The 24,508-nt window shown below is 44.9% G+C and overlaps 1 protein-coding gene and 1 long non-coding RNA gene across 2 annotated transcripts; both read right to left on the bottom strand.

Moving 5' to 3' along the window:
- Positions 1-497: 497 nt before the first annotated feature.
- LOC139838837 (uncharacterized) lies at positions 498-3,607 on the bottom strand. The gene is made up of 3 exons (XR_011756696.1): positions 3,306-3,607; positions 2,057-2,140; positions 498-765 (listed from the first exon to the last, which is right to left on the bottom strand). It is a non-coding gene; the product is annotated as an uncharacterized lncRNA (long non-coding RNA).
- A 767-nt stretch (positions 3,608-4,374) lies between these two features.
- Positions 4,375-15,211, bottom strand: LOC139832868 (uncharacterized). Its single transcript, XM_071822818.1, has 4 exons — positions 15,085-15,211; positions 13,626-14,131; positions 5,209-5,438; positions 4,375-5,011 (listed from the first exon to the last, which is right to left on the bottom strand). The coding sequence occupies exons 1-4, from the start codon at positions 15,209-15,211 to the stop codon at positions 4,375-4,377; spliced, it is 1,500 nt and encodes a 499-aa protein (XP_071678919.1).
- Positions 15,212-24,508: the final 9,297 nt, after the last annotated feature.

The following is a 24,508-nucleotide window of genomic DNA, read 5'->3' as shown; positions in this document are numbered from 1 at the left end:
GGCGCGCGGCATGGGAGATGGGGTGGGGCGGGTCGCACGCGCGCAGCAGGCGCTGTTGTCGAGCGAGGCCTGGGCCGGTGTCGGTTGGCGTTGCAGTGGCAAGGGCCCACCCGGGCGCGCACCTGATGAGCGGAAACAGGTGGAGCTGAAGCTGTTGTGCGGGATCTCGGAAAAATGGAGTTAGGCACAGGCGGCAGTGGAGCATTGGGTGTAAGCCCCATGAGTAGGAAAACCCAGAGCGCGCAGGTACGAGGGGTTTATGTGCATGAGATCACTACAAAGGACCGAGGTCGTCTCGCATTCCCAAGCTTATGGGTAGGCCAAGCAAAGCTCGACACGCCCATGCACACAACACCCACCTCATAGGCTCACGTTAGACTTTCCAAGCCTGAGTGCCACACCTTCCTGTGCACTTCAAACATACACGCACGGTGCACAGGGTACAAGGGTGGAATACAGATTCAATATCACAACATAACCATCTACGACACAAAAGATGAAAAAAAGTTTATATATAGCAACGCTCTACTGAGCAAGATCCAAATGGCACGCAAAGGGACACATATCCCATCAGTACATCATACATAGAGGTAGCAAATAGTCTGGGTACAGACAAGATCCAAATGAGACTAAGAGTTCTGAAGATAACCAAGCGGGATCCATAACCAACAAGCCACAGGCTGCTGCCTTAGGAGCGATCCTGCTACTCGACGAGGTCGTCGTCCGGGAACTCAACGAAGTAGCTTCCTGCGTACTCCTTATCATCTGTCGTACATGTTTGTCAAAAAGCGGGTTCCAAAAAAAGAGGGAGAAAAACGAGAGTAAGTACCAAATGGCACGTACTTGCGAGACAAGACCAGCTATGCTTGCTGGTGGGCGGTGTAAACTTCGCCCGACTATATGTGGAGTTTAGCGGCAGCAAAGCAACTAACCAATAGAGACACGCTACAACATTCGTCTATCAGAGAAGGTGAGAGAGCGCATAATCTAGCAGTTCTATACTCTGCAAACAAAACCCAGCCAATGTGATCCCCCTTCGCCAAGAAGTATTGCAAAGGCACACACACTTTTGAAAGAGTTTTATTAGCAAATTATTAACAATAGGAAATAAGGTGTAAGTTGTTCTATGATCGAGTTAAACATCTCCAAGTCGTCCATAACCGCGGACATGGCTTATCGATAAGATTTCACCCTGCAGGGATGCACTACTATACCCATACACGCATGTCCGACTCCACAAGCAAGGGTTTTGAGAAAACTTGCCGGTGAAACCTCGCATCACAACCCCTCCATTCACCACAGACCAAGTCCAAGAAGCCACCTAACTAAGTTAAACCCGTATCAGAGTCCGACCGACTCTCCGAGACGGACCTAGCTGTTTGCGTCTACGGCTTTCGGATGGAAACAGTGCCCGCAGGATGAATCCATCCTCAGCAATACGTACCGCGCCTACGAGCGTGCAAGAGACAACGGGGTTACAAGGCACAGACGGCTTCCCCAAAAGTAACACCATAACATCTGACCACAAAGAAACAAGCATGCACGCCTGGGAGAAACAAAACGTTACAAACTAGTTGTGGCACTTGGACAGTGGAAGCAGTTCCGGTAATAGGTCGAGGGAGGTCCCAGTGAAACCTCCCACGTGTGGTTAGTGCGCTCAGTCTTGGATCAGAAAGCAAGAACTCGTCCTAATTATAAAATTGGACACAAGTGAGCCATGGTAAAACCAAAATATACAGTTGACCCACTGATTCCTCTTGTTATCCATTTTAATATTAACATTAGGGTGAGCCATGATTATCACCAACAACAGATATAGCAAGTAAACAACTACCCAACAACATCTCGAACACATCGAGATATCAACAAGACCCTAAACTCGCCTACGACTCGCAAAGCTGGCAAACAACAAATATCAGGTAGGGCAAGGAGGTGTAACTCGGTTCATATAGTGTAACATGTGGAATAGAACATGTGACACAACATAATCGCAACAAAGGGATAGCAATAGATCAAAAGAGCCAGAAACTGTAAAATAGGTGAAGGGTGGGCTCGCCTGTCAGACCGGAAGAGAAAGCACGAACGCGATCTTCAGGGGTGATGTAGAGGAACTCCTTCTCGAACTGCTCGGTGTCGGTGTCTACTCGAGAAGAACCAAATAGCACATACATGGAAAGTAAATAGCACAAATCAATAAAAGGTTGTGCAGTGCGCAATATGATGCATGATGAAATGCAAAAGGGGGTCCATACATGGCAATATTAAGTGGGGCATTTGAAATAGCAAGAAATAAAGTGAAATCCCTCACATAACATTTAGTTCTATTTATATTTACCATTTGGCCGAGACAGAGAATTGGTCTATGATACATGACATGTGCAGATTTGAAATCCTCATAATTTTCTGATGCAATTTGATATAAAATTTGTGCAAATTGGAGTTGTAGAACAAAACTTATGAATTATGCAAGTTTGCAGTATTGTAAATCCAATTTGTAAACTTGTCAAATTTTATTTGCACAAAAATTGAAACAAATTTTATATTTGGAAAGTTCACAGAGTTCTGAACAGAAAGGATATAAAGTTTGTATGATTTGAAGTTTCAAAAGTTGGTTTTAAATCAAAATAAAAAGGTGCTGTAAACTAAACACTAAAACAGTAAAAAGGGGAACAGAATTTCAGAACTACACGAATTCTCCAAAAAGGTGGTTAAGTGCGCCGGCCAGGATTTGAACCTAGGTCGCGCTGATTACTTGCAACAACAGATCCAGGGCAGTGCTGTTTGATTTTTGATTAGATACAGGCTACAGGCAACATTAGGATTTGAACTTCGGTCGTCCAGATATAGATCGTGTCAGATACCAGTGTGCTATGTGTTCCTGTTTGAAAGAATGCAGGTTACAGACAAGGTGAAGTGCATCTCCTGGTATCTGAATATTTCTGAAAACGTGACACTTGCTATCTGAAATAAAAAGACAGTGTTACACCAGACGTGAAAAAGGATTGGACTTTTATTATTCGCCTGATATGGGAATTGATCACAGGATCGCTCGACTAAACAGGAAAATAGGTAACCAGAGGAGCTATGCGATATTTTTGAATTAAAACAGATATACTGCTATCTATTTTAGTGCAAACCGGTTTCTGAACTTTTGACTGACGTACAAGACAGCGCCATCTGAATAAAATTCAGAAAACGCAAGCGACGGGTAAAGCAGTCGACTATGGCGATCAGCGATGATGTCGATTCGATGATGCGTGGAAGGAAAGTGCGGGGAAAAGGGTGGAGATGATTCAGCGGCTCACAGTGGTGCTGCTGGGCGAAGGAATTGGTCGGGGACGAGGCAGAGGCGTGGCGGCGTCCGTCGGCGTCCGTGAAGGAGGCGGCGACGTCGAGGAAGAAGCCGAGCAGATTTTGGCGTCCCCTGCTCCGTGAAGTAGACGAGGACGACGACGATGACGCGGCGGTTCTTTTCTGCTACTCAGCTAGGCGCGCGGCGGTCCATGGCGACGGCGGCGGTCGTCGGAACCTTCGGTGAGAAACCTTCTTTGTTTACAGGGAGGTGGAGAGTGGCGTCAGCTTGGGAGGAAAAAGACATCTAGGTTTTCTGGGGCTGCCCCTGGCGTTTTTAAGGATGCAAGTCGAGGTGGCGTGCATCCAGGGAGTGGAGCTGATCTTGTGGTGCTCGCTCTCTCGTACAGAAGATGACGCCACGAGGAAGACGACGTACAGGGCAGCGTCTCCACTCGTTTGGACCTGGGCTAAGATTGGGCTTAGACCAAGTTGAGCTGCTGGGTTAGCTAGATAGGCTAGTTGGGTGGGTTGGGTTAGCTAGGTTAGTATAGGGAGAAACTTTTTCTTTTCGTTTTTATTTCTCTTTCCTTCTCAGATTTTTCTTATAAACCAATTTGAATTGAGATTCAGCGGAGATAGAGTTTAGTAAACGAAAAAGTTTTATTTGAACCAAAACAAAGCATTTTAACATTCCAAAATAGTTATTGAATTGCTTAATTATAAAATATAGGATATAGGAGCGGGGTATAATATAAACCCATATTACTAGAAAGTTTTGGCATGACCTTTTTGAAAATGGTCAAGAGAGGAAGAAAGGTTTGGTTTGTGCTTTTCTTGGAACATCACAGGAGTGAGGGGATGAACCAAGAGAGAGAGGAAGAAACCAAGAACCAAAGCAATTTGAAAATCAAACAAAACCAAGATGCAATTTAATAAAATCCAAAGGTGATAATATGCATGAGTGCAACATGATGACATGATCAAAATGCAAGAAAGGTAAAAAGGATCTAGGGTGTTACTCTTGGGATGTTACAAACGCCCCCCCCCCCCCCCCCTTGAAGGAATCGCGCCCCGAGATTCTCAGGTAGAAGAGAAGAAGGACAGGTACTCGGAACGGAGCTGGCCTTCACGTTCCCAGGTTGCTTCTTTATCGGAATGGTGCGACCACTGCACCATGAGGAACTTGACAGAGTTGTTGCGAGTTCGACGTTCAGCTTCATCAAGAATCCGAACGGGATATTCTTTGTAGGAGAGGCCTTCTTGGAGGTCAATGGACTTGTGATCAACTGCACGGTCCGGATCTTTGAAGCACTTCTTGAGTTGTGACACGTGGAAGACATCGTGCACTTTGGAGAGCTTCTCGGGAAGTTCAAGGAGGTAAGCGACTTCACCATGCTTTGCTAGAACTTTGAAGGGACCAATGTATCTTTGCGCTAGCTTGCCTTTGATACCAAAGCGATGAGTGCCTCTCATAGGAGTAACACGAAGGTAGGCTTGATCACCAGGATGATAGGTCATATCTCGGTGCTTGCTGTCATAATAGCTTTTTTGCCGAGATTGTGCTATCTTCAGATTGTCACGAATGATTCGCACCTTTTCTTCAGCCTCGTTGATGACATCGGGGCCAAAGATTTGCCTTTCACCGGTTTCAGACCAGTTTAGAGGTGTTCTGCATTTGCGACCATAGAGAGCTTCGAGGGTTCCATGCCCAAACTGGCTTGATAGTTGTTGTTGTAAGAGAACTCAGCGAATGGAAGGCATTCTTCCCATTTCATGCCGAAGGAGATAACACAGGCACGGAGCATGTCCTCGAGAATCTGATTGACTCTTTCGACTTGCCCACTCGTTTGCGGATGGTAAGCTGTGCTGAAGAGCAGATTAATTCTCATAGCTTTCTGAAAGCTAGCCCAAAACCTGGAAGTGAAGATACTTCCGCGATCAAAGCTTATTTCCACGGGAACACCATGAAGAGAAACAATCTTTGCTGTGTAGATCTCAGCCAATTGACTAGCAGATATTGTCTCTTTGACAGGAAGGAAGTGAGCAACCTTGGAAAGACGGTTGATCACCACGAAGATAGCATCATTGCTATTGCGAGACTTTGGAAAACCAGTTACAAAGTCCATCTCAATCTTATCCCATTTCTACTCAGGAATCTTCAAGGGTTGGAGGACACTGGCAGGTCTCTGATGTTCTGCTTTGACACGGCGACATACATCACATTCTGAGACATAGCGAGCAATTTCACTTTTCATCCTAGTCCACCAATAGGTAGACTTGATATCGAGGTACATCTTTGTGCTTCCTGGATGTATAGAAAGAGGAGTGTCATGAGCTTCTTTGAGAATAAGGCTTCTCAGGCTTGGATCCTTCGGAACAACGATTCGACCTTGGAAGAATAGAGTTCCTTGACCATCGATAGAGAAAGACTTGTACTTGGGCTTGTGCACGTTCTCTTTGATGTTTTTGATACAACCATCTCTTAACTGTCTGATTCGTATCTTATCTTCGAGAGTTTGCGTGATCACCAAGTTTGCAAGGTAGCCTTGGGGAACAAGCTCAAGATTCAATTTCCTGAATTCTTCATAAAGAGCAGGTTGACCTTCTTGAATCATGAGATTGTTGCAATAGGACTTGCGACTAAGGGCGTCAGCCATGACATTAGCTTTGCCTGGAGTGTAGTTGATAGACAAATCAAAGTCCTTGATGGTTTCCATCTATCTCGTTTGACGGAGGTTCAAATTGGGTTGGGTGAAGATGTATTTGAGACTCTTGTGGTCGGTGAAGATCTCACATTTGTTGCCTGATGTCTACGCCCCCCTCCTTTTCCTGTAGACAGTGTTGGGCCTCCAAGAGCAGAGGTTTGTAGAACAGCAGCAAGTTTCCCTTAAGTGGATCACCCAAGGTTTATCGAACTCAGGGAGGAAGAGGTCAAAGATATCCCTCTCATGCAACCCTGCAACCACAAAGCAAGAAGTCTCTTGTGTCCCCAACACACCTAATAGGTGCACTAGTTCGGCGAAGAGATAGTGAAATACAGGTGGTATGAATAAATAGTAGCAGTAGCAACGGCACCAGAAAAGTGCTTTGCCCAGACAAGAAACAAGCAGTAGTAACGCAGTAAAAACAAGAAACAAGCAAATATAGCGATATTTAGGAACAAGGCCTAGGGATCATACTTTCACTAGTGGACACTCTCAACATTGATCACATAACGGAATAAATAGATAGATGCTAGACTCTACACTCTTTTGTTGGATGATGAACACCACTGCGTAGGATTACACGAACCCTCAATGCCGGAGTTAACAAGCTCCACAATTCAATGTTCATATTTAAATAACCTTAGAGTGCATGAAAGATCAACACGACTAAACCAAGTACTAACATAGCATGCACACTGTCACCTTCACACTATGTAGGAGGAATAGATCACATCAATACCATCATAGCAATAGTTAACTTCATAATCTACAAGAGATCATAATCATAGCCTACGCCAAGTACTAACACGGATGCACACATTGTCACCATTACACCGTGCAGGAGGAATAAAACTACTTTAATAACATCACTAGAGTAGCACATAGATAAATTGTGATACAAAACACATTGCAATCATAAAGAGATATAAATAAGCACTTCACTATGCCATCCATAACAGTGAATAAGTATTCTGTGAAATATAGCCTAAGAGACCCACACGGTGCACACACTGTCACCTTTACACACGTGGGACAAGGAGTCTCCGGAGATCACATAAGTAAAATTCACTTGACTAGCATAACGACATCTAGATTACAAGCATCATCATATGAATCTCAATCATGTAAGGCAGCTCATGAGATTATTGTATTGAAGTACATAGGGAGAGAGATGAACCACATAGCTACCGGTACAGCCCCGAGCCTCGATGGAGAACTACTCCCTCCTCATGGGAGACAGCAGCGTTGATGGAGATGGCGGTGGTGTCGATGGAGGAGCCTTCCGGGGGCACTTCCCCGTCCCGGCGGCGTGCCGGAACAGAGACTCCTGTCCCCCAGATCTTGGCTTCGCGATGGCGGCGGCTCTGGAAGGTTTCTCGTACCGTGGCTTTTTTTCATCTCGAAGTTTTAGGTCCAGGGGCTTTATATAGGCGAAGAGGCGGCGTCAGGAGGTCGAAGGGGCGACCACACTATAGGGGGGCGCGGGCCCCCCCTTTGCCGCGCCGGCCTAGGGTTTGGTGGGCCTGTGCCCCCTCTCTGGCGGTTCTCGTGTGTTCTGGATGCTTCTGGGCAAAATAGGAACCTGGGCGTTGATTTCGTCCGATTCCGAGAATATTTCGTTACTAGGATTTCTGAAACCAAAAACAGCAGAAACAAAGAATCGGCACTTCGGCATCTTGTCAATAGGTTAGTTCCAGAAAATGCATAAATATGACATAAAATGTATATAAAATATGTAGATATTATCAATAATGTGGCATGGAACATAAGAAATTATCGATACGTCGGAGACGTATCAGCATCCCCAAGCTTAGTTCCTGCTCGTCCCGAGCAGGTAAACGATAAACAAAGATAATTTCTGGAGTGACATGCCATCATAACCTTGATCATACTATTGTAAGCATATGTAATGAATGCAGCGATCAAAGCAATGGTAAATGACATGAGTAAACAAATGAATCATATAGCAAAGACTTTTCATGAATAGTACTTCAAGTCAAGCATCAATAAGTCTTGCATAAGAGTTAACTCATAAAGCAATAATTCATAGTAGAGGTATTGAAGCAACACAAAGGAAGATGAAGTTTCAGCGGTTGCTTTCAACTTGTAACATGTATATCTCATGGATAGTTTGTCAATGCAAAGTAATATAACAAGTGCAAAATGCAAGTATGTAGGAATCAATGCACAGTTCACACAAGTGTTTGTTTCTTGAGATGGAGAGAAATAGGTGAACTGACTCAACATAAAAGTAAAAGAATGGTCCTTCAAAGAGGAAAGCATCGATTGCTATATTTGTGCTAGAGCTTTGATTTTGAAAACAAGAAACAATTTTGTCAACGGTAGTAATAAAGCATATGTATCATGTAAATTATATCTTACAAGTTGCAAGCCTCATGCATAGTGTACTAATAGTGCCCGCACCTTGTCCTAATTAGCTTGGATTACCGGGATTATCACAATGCACATGTTTTAACCAAGTGTCACAAAGGGGTACCTCTATGCCGCCTGTACAAAGGTCTAAGGAGAAAGCTCGCATTGGATTTCTCGCTATTGATTATTCTCAACTTAGACATCCATACCGGGACAACATAGACAACAGATAATGGACTCCTCTTTTATGCATAAGCATGTAGCAACAATTAATTTTCTCATTTGAGATTGAGGATATATGTCCAAAACTGAAACTTCCACCATGGATCATGGCTTTAGTTAGCGGCCCAATGTTCTTCTCTAACAATATGCATGCTCTAACCATAAGGTGGTAGATCGCCCTTACTTCAGACAAGACGAACATGCATAGCAACTCACATGATATTCAACAAAGGGTAGTTGATGGCGTCCCCAGGAACATGGTTATCGCACAACAAGCAACTTAATAAGAGATAAAGTGCATAAGTACATATTCAATACCACAATAGTTTTTAGGCTATTTGTCCCATGAGCTATATATTGTAAAGGTGAAGAATAGAAGTTTTAAAGGTAGCACTCAAACAATTTACTTTGGAATGGCGGAGAAATACCATGTAGTAGGTAGGTATGGTGGACACAAATGGCATAGTGGTTGGCTGAAGGATTTTGGATGCATGAGAAGTATTCCCTCTCGATACAAGGTTTAGGCTAGCAAGGCTATTTGAAACAAACACAAGGATGAACCGGTGCAGCAAAACTCACATAAAAGACATATTGTAAACATTATAAGACTCTACACCGTCTTCCTTGTTGTTCAAACTCAATACTAGAAATTATCTAGACCTTAGAGAGACCAATTATGCAAACCAAATTTTAGCATGCTCTATGTATTTCTTCATTAATAGGTGCAAAGTATATGATGCAAGAGCTTAAACATGAGCACAACAATTGCCAAGTATCACATTATCCAAGACATTATAGCAAATTACTACATGTATCATTTTCCAATTCCAACCATATAACAATTTAACGAAGAAGAAACTTCGCCATGAATACTATGAGTAGAGCCTAAGGACATATTTGTCCATATGCTACAGCGGAGCGTGTCTCTCTCCCATACAATGAATGCTAGGATCCATTTTATTCAAACAAAACAAAAACAAAAACAAACCGACGCTCCAAGCAAAGCACATAAGATGTGATGGAATAAAAATATAGTTTCAGGGGAGGAACCTGATAATGTTGTCGATGAAGAAGGGGATGCCTTGGGCATCCCCAAGCTTAGACGCTTGAGTCTTCTTGATATATGCAGGGGTGAACCACCGGGGCATCCCCAAGCTTAGAGCTTTCACTCTCCTTGATCATGTTGTATCATCTCCCTCTCTTGATCCTTGAAAACTTCCTCCACACCAAACTTAGAACAACTCATTAGAGGGTTAGTGCACAATCAAAATATACATGTTCAGAGGTGACACAATCATTCTTAACACTTCTGGACATTGCACAAAGATACTGAAAGTCAATGGAATCGAAATATCCATCGAGCATAACAAAACTGGCAATGCGAAATAAAAGGCAGAATCTGTCAAAACAGAACAGTTCGTATTGACGAATTTTATCGAGGCACCAGACTTGCTCAAATGAAAATGCTCAAATTGAATGAAAGTTGCTACATATCTGAGGATCACTCACGTAAATTGGCATAATTTTCTGAGTTACCTACAGAGAATTTTGCCCAGATTCGTGACTGCAAAGAAATCTGTTTCTGCGCAGTAATCCAAATCTAGTATCAACCTTGCTATCAAAGACTTTACTTGGCACAACAAAACACCAAACTAAGATAAGGAGAGGTTGCTACAGTAGTAAACAACTTCCAAGACACAAATATAAAACAAAGTACTGTAGCAAAATAACACATGGGTTATCTCCCAAGAAGTTATTTCTTTATAGCCATTAAGATGGGCTCAGCAGTTTTAATGATCCACTCGCAAGAAATAATATTTGAAGCAAAAGAGAGCATCAAGAGGCAAATACAAAACACATTTAAGCCTAACATGCTTCCTATGCATAGGAATCTTGTAAATAAACAAGTTCATGAAGAGCAAAGTGACAAGCATATGAAGATAAAACAAGTGTAGCTTCAAAATTTTCAGCACATAGAGAGGCATTTTAGTAACATGAAAATTTCTACAACCATATTTTCCTCTCTCATAATAACTTTCAGTAGTGTCATGAGCAAACTCAACAATATAACTATCACATAAAGCATTCTTATCATGAGTCTCATGCACAAAATTATTACTCTCCACATAAGCATAATCAATTTTATTAGTTGTAGCGGGAGCAAATTCAACAAAGTAGCTATCAAATATAGGAGGCATATTGTAATCATAATCAAATTCATCCTCCATAACAGGTGGCAACAAAAGACTACTATCATTATAATCATCATAAATAGGAGGTAAAGTATCATCAAAGTAAATTTTCTCCTCAATGCTTGAGGGACTAAAAAGATCATGCTCATCAAAACCAGCTTCCCCAAGCTTAGAATTTTCCATAGCATTAGCAACAATAGTGTTCAAAGCATTCATATTAATAACATTCCCATTAGCATGCATATAAAGTTCCATGGGTTTTTTAATTCTCTCTTCAAACACATCATGTCCTAATTCAAGATAAAGTTCATAAAGTTCTCTCATATTTTTGTTGTTTTCCATTATGCCTTACTAGTGTAAACAAGAAACAAAAAGTTGCAATTGCAGGATCTAAAGGAAATAGCTTCAAGCACAAACACAATGGCGCCAGAAAAGTACTGTTACCTGGAACCGGAGTATGAGTGCCTTTTACCTTTCCTCCCCGGCAACGGCGCCAGAAAATAGCTTGATGTCTACGCCCCCCTCCTTTTCCTATAGACAGTGTTGGGCCTCCAAGAGCAGAGGTTTGTAGAACAGCAACAAGTTTCCCTTAAGTGGATCACCCAAGGTTTATCGAACTCAGGGAGGAAGAGGTCAAAGATATCCCTCTCATGCAACCCTGCAACCACAAAGCAAGAAGTCTCTTGTGTCCCCAACACACCTAATAGGTGCACTAGTTCGGCGAAGAGATAGTGAAATACAGGTGGTATGAATAAATAGTAGCAGTAGCAACGGCACCAGAAAAGTGCTTTGCCCAGGACAGTAAACAAGCAGTAGTAACGCAGCAGTAGTAACGCAGTAAAACAGTAAACAAGCAGCGATAGCAGTATTTAGGAACAAGGCCTAGGGATCATACTTTCACTAGTGGACACTCTCAACATTGATCACATAACAGAATAAATAGATAGATGCTAGACTCTACACTCTTTTATTGGATGATGAACACCACTGCGTAGGATTACACGAACCCTCAATGCCGGAGTTAACAAGCTCCACAATTCAATGTTCATATTTAAATAACCTTAGAGTGCATGAAAGATCAACACGACTAAACCAAGTACTAACATAGCATGCACACTGTCACCTTCACACTATGTAGGAGGAATAGATCACATCAATACCATCATAGCAATAGTTAACTTCATAATCTACAAGAGATCATAATCATAGCCTACGCCAAGTACTAACACGGATGCACACACTGTCACCATTACACCGTGCAGGAGGAATAAAACTACTTTAATAACATCACTAGAGTAGCACATAGATAAATTGTGATACAAATCACATTGCAATCATAAAGAGATATAAATAAGCACTTCACTATGCCATCCATAACAGTGAATAAGTATTCTGTGAAATATAGCCTAAGAGACCCACACGGTGCACACACTGTCACCTTTACACACGTGGGACAAGGAGTCTCCGGAGATCACATAAGTAAAATTCACTTGACTAGCATAACGACATCTAGATTACAAGCATCATCATATGAATCTCAATCATGTAAGGCAGCTCATGAGATTATTGTATTGAAGTACATAGGGAGAGAGATGAACCACATAGCTACCGGTACAGCCCCGAGCCTCGATGGAGAACTACTCCCTCCTCATGGGAGACAGCAGCGTTGATGGAGATGGCGGTGGTGTCGATGGAGGAGCCTTCCGGGGGCACTTCCCCGTCCCGGCGGCGTGCCGGAATAGAGACTCCTGTCCCCCAGATCTTGTCTTCGCGATGGCGGCGGCTCTGGAAGGTTTCTCGTACCGTGGCTTTTTTTTCGTCTCGAAGTTTTAGGTCCAGGGGCTTTATATAGGCGAAGAGGCGGCGTCAGGAGGTCGAAGGGGCGACCACACTATAGGGGGGCGCGGGCCCCCCCTTGGCCGCGCCGGCCTAGGGTTTGGTGGGCCTGTGCCCCCTCTTTGGTGGTTCTCGTGTGTTCTGGATGCTTCCGGGCAAAATAGGAACCTGGGCGTTGATTTCGTCCGATTCCGAGAATATTTCGTTACTAGGATTTCTGAAACCAAAAACAGCAGAAAACAGCAACTGGCACTTCGGCATCTTGTCAATAGGTTAGTTCCAGAAAATGCATAAATATGACATAAAATGTATATAAAATATGTAGATATTATCAATAATGTGGCATGGAACATAAGAAATTATCGATACGTCGGAGACATATCATTGCCCAACAAGTATTGGCGCCATGTTATTAAAGCATGTAACACGGCTGCAAGCTCGAGATCATGTGTGGGATAGTTGAGTTCATGCTTTTCAACTGACGAGAAGCATACGCCACAACTTGATGTTCTTGCATGAGGACGGCGCCTAGCCCATGAAGAGAGGCATCACAAAATATCTGGAAAGGTTTAGATGTATCTGGAAGAACAATGACAGGTGTGGAAGTGAACTTCTGCTTGAGGAGGTCAAAGCTTGCTTGACATTGAGGAGACCAAAGGAACTTCTTGTCTTTCTTCAGGAGATCTGTAAGAGGCTTGGCGACCTTGGAGAAATTCTCAACAAAGCGGCGGCAGTAACTTGCCAAACCGAGGAAACTTCTCACTTGCTAGACATTCTTCGAAGGAAGCCATTCGACAATTGCCTTCACTGTTTCAGGATTGACAGCGATGCCTTTTCCAGAAATGACATGGCCAAGATAGACGACTTGAGGAAGCCAGAATTCACATTTAGAGAACTTGGAATAGAGGCGATGTTCATGAAGCTTCAGGAGGATGAGGCGAAGATGCTCTTCATGCTCCTCATTGGACTTGGAGTAGACAAGGATATCATCGAGATAGACTACCACAAACTTGTCGAGGTACTCCATGAAAATGTAGTTCATCAACCGAGAGAAAGTGGCTGGAGCATTAGTGAGGCCAAAAGACATGACGGTGTATTCATAGAGGCCATAACGAGTTTTGAAGGCTGTCTTGGGTACATCCTCTTTGCGGATTTTGATTTGGTGATAACCACTTCTCAAATCCATCTTAGATAGCACAGTTGCACCAGCAAGCTGATCAAAGAGCTCATTGATGCGAGGAAGAGGATATGTATTCTTGATCGTTTTCTCATTGAGAGGGCGGTAGTCAACCACCAAACGATCAGTTTTATCTTTTTTCTTGATGAAGATGGTAGGACATCCCCATGGAGAAGTGCTTGGCTGAATGAAACCAAGTTTTTGCAACTCGTGAAGCTGCTTCTTGAGTTCAGCCAACTCATTTGGACCCATCTTGTATGGCCGCTTAGAGATAGGAGCTGTTCGAGGCTCTAGTTCAATGACGAACTCAACAACCCTGTCAGGTGGCATACCTGGAAGTTCTTCAGGAAAGACGTCAGGAAAGTCTCAAACGACCGGTATAGACTCAAGCTCCGGAAGAGAGCTAGGATTCAAAGCAAAGAGCTGAACGGAAGATGTCTAAGAAGGTGTATAGGTCAAGGTTCCTGTCGAAGTAGGAAGAGAAAATGAATGCTTGGCACAATCAATAATAGCTTTGTTGGCCTTCAACCAATCCATGCCAAGAATGACATCAATGTCTGAATTGCCGAGAGCTATGAGTGAAGCTAGAAACATATATCCTCCAATGAGAATTTGATTCCCATGGCTTATCTTGGAAACTATCAACTGCGCTCCCGGGGAGTTCACCGTGAGGTTACTGGGTAGTGGAACCATAGGTAACTCATGCCTTTGAACAAAACTTGAGGAGACGAAAGAAAGTGACGCTCCTGTATTGAACAGAACTTTTGCTGAGATCGAGTTTACAGGAAGAACACCAAGCACGATGTCAGGTGCCCTTTTTGCTTGTACAGTTGTGACATTGTTCACCCATACACTTCTCGTACCGGGCTTATTGTTATAGTTGAAAGCCTTTGACGGAGGAGGAACACGAACCATCGCCTTTGTTGGAGGGAAAGGTTGTTTTGGAGGATGCTTGTTTTGGGGACAGTGAATTGAAATATGTCCCGAATCACCACACTTGAAACATGCTCTTGAGGAAGGATTAGGACCCATTGGTCTTGCCAGAACTTTAGATGTAGGCCTTTGCTGAGCATCAACATGAGGACTTTGCTTAGCTTGATTGCCAGACCTTTGATGAACTTGAGAGCCCCTTGGAACAACAACAGGGGTGGGAGGGCGGGAAACAAAGCCACTCGGTTCAGGCATGTAGGTGGGTTGTGCAGAGCAGCATAAGGAACCCAAATCCTACGTTTCTCAGGAGGCATAACAGCTGTTGAGGAAGAAGCTACCTCACGAGAGCGCTTACGAGACTCTTCTAGCACTGCACGACCATACTCTTCTTGGAGCGCTGTGTTAACGAGCTCCTCAAAGGTATTGCACTTGACCAAGAGTATAGCATACTTGATCTCTGGGTTCAGGCCTTTACGAAACATGGCTTGCTTTTTGGCATCCGTAGATACCTCATCTCCAACATAACGAGCCAGTTTTAAGAAAGCGTCTCTATAAGCCAGGACAGTGTTGCTGCCTTGAGACAAATTGCTGAACTCTTCTCGCTTTCTCTACATGATGATGTCAGGGATGTGATGACGCTTGAAGAGTAGCTGGAACTCATCCCAGGTAGTGATTGCATCTGGTGCTTTCATCAGCAGATAATTGTCCCACCATGCGGCTGAAACTCCACGAAGAAGATATGTCACATAAGGAACACGGTCCTCATCAGCCACATGTGCCACACTAATAGTCTTGTTCATCTCGCGTAACCAATCATCAACATCAATTGGCTCTGCGGTGACATCAAAAGTGCGCGGGTTGAGCTGGAGAAACTCCTGAATAGTGACACATGCATTGCCACCATTGATTCTGTCTTGGTTTATCTGCATCTGATTTAGGACTTGCACCATTTTAACCAGAGCTTGGTCCATTTCAGGTGGAGGAACATCTTCACCACTCTCCATTCTTAGTAAGGACACAATGGTTAGCACAATCATGGATAATGAAAAACCCAATATTAGTGCTTAACGGGAACTTCAGAAGATAACAAGAGACATGACATAGCTATCATCAATGTACAAGGATTCAAGCACACGAGAGCTATCCGTAGCATGTAGAAGATTAGGTGATAGCAACAAGAATATTTCACAAATCTCATAAGATAGTGATATGTAGCTATACAGAATTTTAGCATTAACAAGTGTCAATATCTTGGGTCGTGTTGACACTAGTTATGCATATTGGAGGAGAACAACAAGGTATGAGCTTGACGAAACAACTCCAGAGAAGGAAGGTTGATGTATGCACCGGAACAAAGAAGTGGTCGAGATAGCACCAACACAACGGAGAGAGCATGTTGGCATGAAAATACCAACATTGCAAAGGAACAAATTATATGGTGGAGATTGATAGCCGATGATATTGAAGCAACCATAGGACAGAAAATTTTCAAAAACACATTTTTCCCTATGGCATTACGGTTTCCCCGAACACGTCCAAACCTAGGTGAAACAAGATAAAAATAGAGTAAAACCGTTGCTCTTCCTCACCAGAGGGTGGGTGGGTGGGGTAAGAAATAAACTGAATTCCTACTCTCACGCATAAAGTTTTCCTATGTAGCTACTAAAATATGAGTTTCTAGACACAACTTCGTCCGATGCAAGGGCTCCTAAAGGCATTCCTGCTCTGATACCAAGTCTGTAAGCCCCAGGAGTAGGAAAACCTAGAGCGCGCAGGTACGAGGGGTTTATGTGCATGAGGTCACTACAAAGGACCGTGAGGTCACCTCGCATTCCCAAGCTTATGGGTAGGCCAAGCAAAGCTCGACACGCCCATGCACACAACACCCACCTCATAGGCTCACGTTAGACTTTCCAAGCCTGAGTGCTACACCTTCCTGTGCACTTCAAACATACACGCACGGTGACATAGGCATCCCCAATGGGCCTACCGAAGATAGTACCCGGGGTTTACTGAAGGCCCATGACTCGAAGAATAAGGAGAATCGGAAGCCCAAGTTTATATTTAGGAAAGCTAGAGTTGTATTAGGAGACGATGTTTGTAATCTTGCGGGATGAGTTAGAAACCCTCCCGGACTCTGTAACTTGTACAACACAAACCCCTCGACTCCACCTCCTATATAAGGGGGAGTCGAGGGACCAAGAAAGCATCGAATCATTGTCTCACAAACCCTAGTTTTCATAATCGTCGAGTACTTTTCGGCTGAAACCTTCGAGATCTACTTGCCCTCTACTTCTAACTAAAACCCTAGTCTACAACACGTAGGCATTGACAAGTTAATCCCTTGTCAATTGGCGCCGTCTGTGGGAACTAGAGGCGTCAAGGATCTGATCTCGATGACACGTTCAAGATCGTCGACTTCATCAACTGCAAGCAACGCGATGGATCGAGGTAAACATATCGCAACTGGTCTTGTTGATTTTGTTCCTCACCCGCCCTCCCGTTTGGATGCACATGCATATCTGGAGAAGCCTATGGAGATGACGTTTGGAAGATTCCACTTTCGCGTCGAGAAAGAGGGAACGTATCGTCTCGAAATTCCGATCTCGTCGGGATTATCGGCGGTCGACTCCGATTTTTCGAGCTCAACATTGTCGATCGAGTTAGGCGAAGAGGAGACTTCATCGCCACGCTTCATCAGCACCAGGGCAAGTGAAAAGCTCGCCAAGATCTTTAGCGACATGACCTTCGAGTCATCTGCGGACTCCTATATAAGCGATGACTCGAGCAGTGTCGACAGCTTCAACTTCATCGACAAATCCACTACAGTGGACAAGGTCTTCACCAATCTTTATGATGGTGTCACCAAACCCAGCACAGATCTGAATACAAAATACCATCAGATTTATGCCATCGGAGAGCCAAGCCGCGATTAGGAGGAAACATCTGAGGCTTTCGACGATTTGGGAAATCCATATGTCGATCCCTCTGATTTACGACGAGGTCTAGGCAACAAATATATCGGACCTGAGCCTTGTGATAGAGTTCAACTCCCGCAAGCAGCATGGGATAGAGCCGCAAGAGCTATGGATGGCTCAGAACCAACGGCTACAACAACCACGCTAGAAGAGCCGCAAGCATATCAATATAGGCTCGCACGAGCTGCGAGGGAATTGGAAAAACAGACAGCTGCCTTGAACAGAAGAAAGGAGGCAGCCTCCACGTCAAGCAGGCGAAGGGCAGAGCTGAGTCGACAATCTGGAACCTCAGGAGATAGCCACAGGGAAGCTCGGAACAGAGCAAGATCAAGGTTGCAACATATACCTGAAGGAGAAACAGAGCACTTGGTTCAAAACCTCGACATGTCTTTTATGTCGATAGACACGAGAGGGAATATTATCCCCAAGACACCAGAAGCTGGGTATATGGCGACACAGGCCTTTATCCTTGCATCCAGGACACCTCCAGGAGATCCAAGGGAGGCACTGTACAACATGGCAACGGCAGGAGTTGGAGCCATGGGAACGGCGTTTGCATCAACACCTCCCGAAGGAACAGCAAGGCAAAATAGTGCACGACCTGCGGCAGCAGCAGCAGCAACTCCCGAAGGAACAAGTGGAGCAAGAGACACGGCAGCGCAGGCAAGGGTGGATAGAGCACGACAAAGTAGAAGGGAACATCGGCACTCCCCGAAACTAAACGACGAAGATATGTGCGGTTTGCCATGCTTCACAAGGAGAGTACGAAAAACTCGAGTCCCTTCGGGATTTAAGTTGCCTGATAACTTCAAGAAATTCGACGGCCTTCAAGATCCAGAGGATTGGCTAGTTGATTACCTCGAGACGGTGAAGCTCACAGGAGGGACCAGAGCAACAGCTATGCAAAGCATTCAGGTGTATTTAAGTGGAGCCGCGCGATCTTGGATCAAGAAGCTTCCTACAGGATCTATCGACAGCTGGGATAGCTTCGAGGACATATTCGTCAAGAATTTCCGGTCCACCTGCAAAAAACCCGCATCGCTAGAGGAATTGAGGGCGTGTCGACAGAAGCCAGACGAATCAATGAGAAAATACATCCAAAGGTGGAATATTATCAAAAACTCGGCAGAGAATATATCTGACGAGAGAGCGATAGATGCGAGGAATCAGGCGAGGAGATTTTGTCGAGGATTTGGGGAGAACCAATCCAAAGACAGTATCAGCATTGATGGAGATAGCAAACAGATGGGCAGATGGAGAAGATGCTGTTCACAACAAACGGCATAGGTCACCAGAGGAGGACCGCAACCGAAATTATCAAAATAGGCGACGATTTCCTCGGCAGTACTCGGGCTATGATGCACCAGGGCAAATTTCGGCTGGCTTCCGAGCAAGCGCCGGAGGAAACAATAGAGATGATTACCAGAGGAGCAACGAGCAGCGAGGTGACAATAGAGATGATTCTCGAAACAACAGGCAAAGTACCGGGTCAAGGTTCCAGAGGCCTTTCGTATCTCCCGAGGAAATGATGAACGGGCTGTGTCAAATGCATTTTTATCTTGACAACAACGGAAAAAGACAGTCGGGACACTTGCAAAAGGATTGCCGAAATTTCCAGGCAATGTTAAGGTGGGCAGGGCATGCCAACGCTCAGGCAGCGCCCAGAAATCCTCAAGGACCAAGGAGTGAGATCCACCTGCCACCTCCTCCCGCAATTACAGACGATAATCGACATCAGTTGAGAATTGCGGCAGCACCTGCACCACCACCTTATGTTGATCCCAACTCTAATGGATCGGTCTTGATGATTCAGAAAGGCAGGCCATCCAATAAAGCTCAGAAAGTAATCTCGCGATAGGTGTTCATGGCAGAAAAGATGCCTCCACCAACAGTCGAGTATCTCAATTGGTCAGGGCAAGATATTGGTTTCACAATAGCGGATCATCCACGGCAAGTTCCTCGACCAGGGCAATCAGCACTTATTTTACCAGCAGTAATTGCAGGATTCGACGTATCTCGAGTGTTCATAGACGGCGGCAGTAGTTTAAACCTTATGTATGCAGATACATTAAGGAAGATGAACATATCCCTAGCAAACCTAAAACCATCCGACACGCGATTCCACGGTATCACACCAGAGAAGCCAAGTTATCCGCTAGGGAAGATTAATCTCGACGTTCAGTTTGGGAACCGAGAAAATTACAGAATAGAGAGGCTGTAATTCGAAGTCGTGGATTTTCCATCACAATACCACGCTTTGTTGGGGCGACCAGCATATGCTAGGTTTATGGTGGTACCACATTACACGTACCTGTTGTGGAGGATGCCTGGGCCTAAGGGACAAATCACAGTCAAAGGAAGCTTTGCGCTAGCTGATAAGTGCGATAAGGATTTTCATCGACTGTCAGAAACTTTCGGGATGCAAGCAGAATACATGGCGTCAAGACTCACGACTGACTATGATGTGCTGCCAGATGTAGGAAGGCCAAACAAAGAATCAACTTTCAACATGAGAAAAATTCTAAGGAGGTGCAGATTCACCCGACAGACCCGAAAAAGACGACGTCCATCGCAAAAGACATGGACCTCACATACGAAAGCGCGCTCGTCGAGTTCCTCCGTGAGAACTGGAAAATCTTCGCATGGTGTCCAGCTGACATGCCAGGAGTACCCAGGGAACTTGCCGAGCACCACCTGAACTTGGATCCACTAGCGAGACCAATCAAACAACCTTTGTGGCGTTTTTCAGAGCCAAACTGCAAAGCTATGCTGTCAAAAATTGATCGACTAAGAGAAGCTGGTTTCATCAAGGAGCTGCATACAGAGGCCACATGGGTATCAAATCCAGTGTTGGTGCCGAAGAAAAACACTAAAGTCCTTCGCATGTGCGTCGATTTTACGTGTCTCAATAAACATTGTCCAAAGGATCACTTTCCCCTCCCGAGGATCGATCAAATTATCGACTCCACGACAGGATGTGAACGTCTTTCCTTCCTGGATGCATATTCTGGTTATAACCAGATTAGATTGAAAGAAGAAGATGAGGTCAAAACAGCGTTCATCACACCTTATGGCGTGTTTTGCTACAGAACAATGCCTTTTGGTTTGAAAAACGCGGGAGCAACATATCAAAGGATGATGCAGAAGTGTTTGGCGACACAGATTGGGAAAAACATATAAGTGTACATCGATGATGTCGTCATAACATCAAAGAAGGGGACAACGCTAATCGAGGATCTGAAGGAAACCTTCGACAACCTCGACAAATTCTGCCTCAAGTTGAACCCAACGAAGTGTTCCTTTGGCGTCCCTGCAGGGGAACTTCTTGGGTTTCTAGTCTCAGCGAGAGGGATTGAAGCAAATCCCGATAAAATCCAAGCTATCGTAACAATGAGGAAGCCAACAAAATTGAAGGAAATACAGCAGCTAACTGGGCGAGTCACAGCTTTAAGCAGATTTGTCGCCAGGCTGGGAGAAAAAGCATTACCGTTCTATGCTTTAATCAAGCAAGGGGAGAAATTCCAGTGGAACGAAGAGGCCGATAGAGCCTTTGAGGATTTGAAGCGCACAATTTCGACACCACCAATCTTGGTGGCGCCGAAAGAGAAGGAACCTCTCCTGCTATACATCGCAGCCACGCCTCAGGTGGTGAGCACGGTGCTAGTCGTTGAAAGAGAAGAAGAAGGAAAACTCCATGGAGTGCAAAGGCCGGTATATTTTATCAGTGAAGTTTTATCCCCTTCCAAATAGCGGTACCCGCAGTACCAGAAGTTAGCATATGGAGTATTCATGACAGCAAGAAAATTGCGCCACTATTTTTCGGCACACCCGATCATAGTGGTCAATGAAGCACCTCTATGACATATACTAAACAATCCAGAAGCCACAGGACGTGTCTCCCTTTGGGGAATAGAACTTTCCCCTCGGGACATCACGTATGAAAAAAGAAAAGCAATCAAGTCGCAAATTCTGCCAGACTTCATTGCAGAGTGGATGGAGCTACAAAATACAGGACCCCCAGATTTGTCGAGAACTTGGACCATGAACTTCGATGGATCCAAGAGAGTAGAAGGAGCTGGTGCAGGGGTGATACTCATATCACCTGAAGGCGACAAATTAAAGTACGTCCTACGGATGACATTCCCGAACGCATCTAACAATGAAGCAGAATATGAAGCCCTTATACACGGGATGAAGATGGCGAAAGCTTGCGGCGCAACTCGACTAAAAATCTTTTGGCGACTCACAATTGGTAGCTCAGCAGGTTATGAACCAATGTGATGCAGTCAACGACAGTATGATGGCATACAAGGAGGTGTACAACGAGCTCGAGAAGTTGTTTGATGGATGCGAGGTAAATCACATCAGTAGGCTGAGCAATGATGAAGCCGATGTTCTTGCAAACATCGGGTCGCAGTGCCTTGCAATACCGCCGGGAGTGTTTTGGGAAGAAATAGCTGAGAGATCCACAAAGCCAAAGAAGGCGCAGAAAAAAACGAAGGAGGAGAAAACTTCGGCGCCTCTCAAAGAAGCTCCAGACGAAGAAGAAGACCAGGAGCTGGTGATGATGGTAGAAGTTCCGTGGATACAAGCGTACATATCGTATATCCTAAGGAAAGAAATACCCGACGATGCAGTTGAAGCAAGGCGAGTTATTCGACGATCCAAAGCCTTCACAGTGGTCAAAGGGGAGTTGTACAAGCGAAGTATTTTGGGCGTGCTGCAAAGGTGCGTTACACCCGAAGAAGGAAGGAAAATCCTAAAGGATGTACACGAGGGAATATGTGGTCACCACGCGAGCAGTCGAGCTATTGCAGCCAAGGTTTTTCGAGCTGGATTTTACTGGTTGACAACAATCGAGGATGCAAAAGAGATAGTACGAACCTGTGACGCGTGCCAAAGGTTTGCCGCAAAACCCCACTCACCGGCAACGGAATTAATGCCAATACCATTGTCTTGGCCTTTTGCTCAATGGGGACTCGATATGGTGGGCAAATTACACAAAGCTTCGCCAGGAGGATACGAATACATGTTGGTTGCTGTCGATAAATTCACCAAGCACTAGTAGGAAAACCCTTATAGGCGGAGCTTAGTTCTGTGGCGCACCATTAAAAATGCGCCACAGAAATTTATTTTGTGGCGCACCAGGCAAGGTGTGCCACAAAAATAGCTTAATTTTGTGGCGCACCAGGTAACCATGCGCCACAGAAATTTGGTGGGGCCCACCCCAATCATTGGTTTCACTATTTCTGTGGCGCACAGAATCACGTGCGCCACAGAAATAAGACATTCAGTGGCGCACTGGTCCTGGTGCGCCACTGAATTAAGACTTTCTGTGGCGCACGTGGGATGGTGCTACACATTTCTGTGGCGCACATGAGTTTCATACGCCACAGAACTTTTTTTGGCTCCCCACGCAACTCCACCCCCCCTGTGGATCGCCTTTTTAACCTCTGTAAAAAATAAAAAAAATAGATAAAAATTTCAAAAAAAAAATTCCTTCAAGATGCCCATGTATTATGTCATCTTTTACCACTGAGAATTAACAAACAATAATTTCGACTTTTTTTGCAAAATTACGTGGGAAAATCATCAAAGTGGATTTCTGGGCGCATACGGACTCGAAAAAAAACGCATAATATATCAAAATGTTCCCACGAAAAATCTACATCCGAATTCACCCAGGCTTGCCCGGTTGGACAATTTTTAGAATCTCCAAATTCGAAAAGAGTAAAAAGTTACGGCCAGTTAAAGATTTTTTGCTGCAAAATACAAAAAAGGAAAAAAAATTCTGTGGCGCACCAAGTGCCCATGCGCCACAGAATTAACGTTCGAAATTTGAAATTTCTGGCGCCCACTTCTCCTTGTCTCCTCCATTTCTCCCCTTCTCCACTTTTCCCCTTCTCCCCTTCTCCCCTTCTCCTCCTCTCCTCTTCTCTTCCTCTCCTCCACTTCTCCTCTCTCCTCTCCTCCACCGGCGACCAACTCCGGCGACCAACTCCGGCGACCAACTTCGGCGACCTACTCCGGCGACCAACTCCGGCGACCTACTCCGGCGACCAACTCCGGCGACCTACTCCGGCGACCAACTCCGGCGACCTACTCCGGCGACCACAACCACCTCCTCCTCCACCACCACCTCCTCCTCTTCCTCCACCACCACCTCCTCTTCCACCCCCACCACCACCTCCATCACCTCCTCCTCCTCCACCACCACCACCTCCATCACCTCCTCCTCCTCCTCCACCACCACCACCACCACCACCACCACCACCACCACCACCACCTCCTCCTCCTCCTCCTCCTCCTCCTCCGGCTGTCCTCCTACTTCACCCACCCAGCGAAATTAAAAAAAAATAAAAAAATTTGGCGGCCCCAGATCTAGATCTAGATCTAGATCTGGCCGCCATTTTTTTTTGAATTTCAAAAAAAAATTCTGTGGCGCACCACCGCCGGTGCGCCATATAAATAAGTTTATGTGGCGCACCACCACCGGTGCGCCACAGAAATAAGACTTTCTGTGGCGCATGGGTCAGTGCGCCACAGAAACCTTATTTTTGTGGCGAGAATTCTGTGGCGCACTACCCATGCGCCACAGAATTGATTTTTGGTGCGCCACTGATGAGCCTTTTCCTACTAGTGAAGTGGATAGAAGCGAAGCCGGTAAATTCACCAGATGTAGCATCAGCAATAAAATTCATGAAAGGCATCGTTTTTCGGTTTGGAGTACCTCACAGCATTGTCACAGACAATGGTAGTAACTTTACATCCAAGGAGTTCAAGGCGTACTGCGCAGAAATA

The sequence above is a fragment of the Lolium perenne genome, chromosome 1, assembly GCF_019359855.2.
Source record: "Lolium perenne isolate Kyuss_39 chromosome 1, Kyuss_2.0, whole genome shotgun sequence".
Classification (NCBI taxonomy): Eukaryota; Viridiplantae; Streptophyta; class Magnoliopsida; order Poales; family Poaceae; genus Lolium; species Lolium perenne.
Note: the sequence above shows the minus strand (reverse complement) of the source record. Positions and strands in the feature narration are given on the sequence as shown.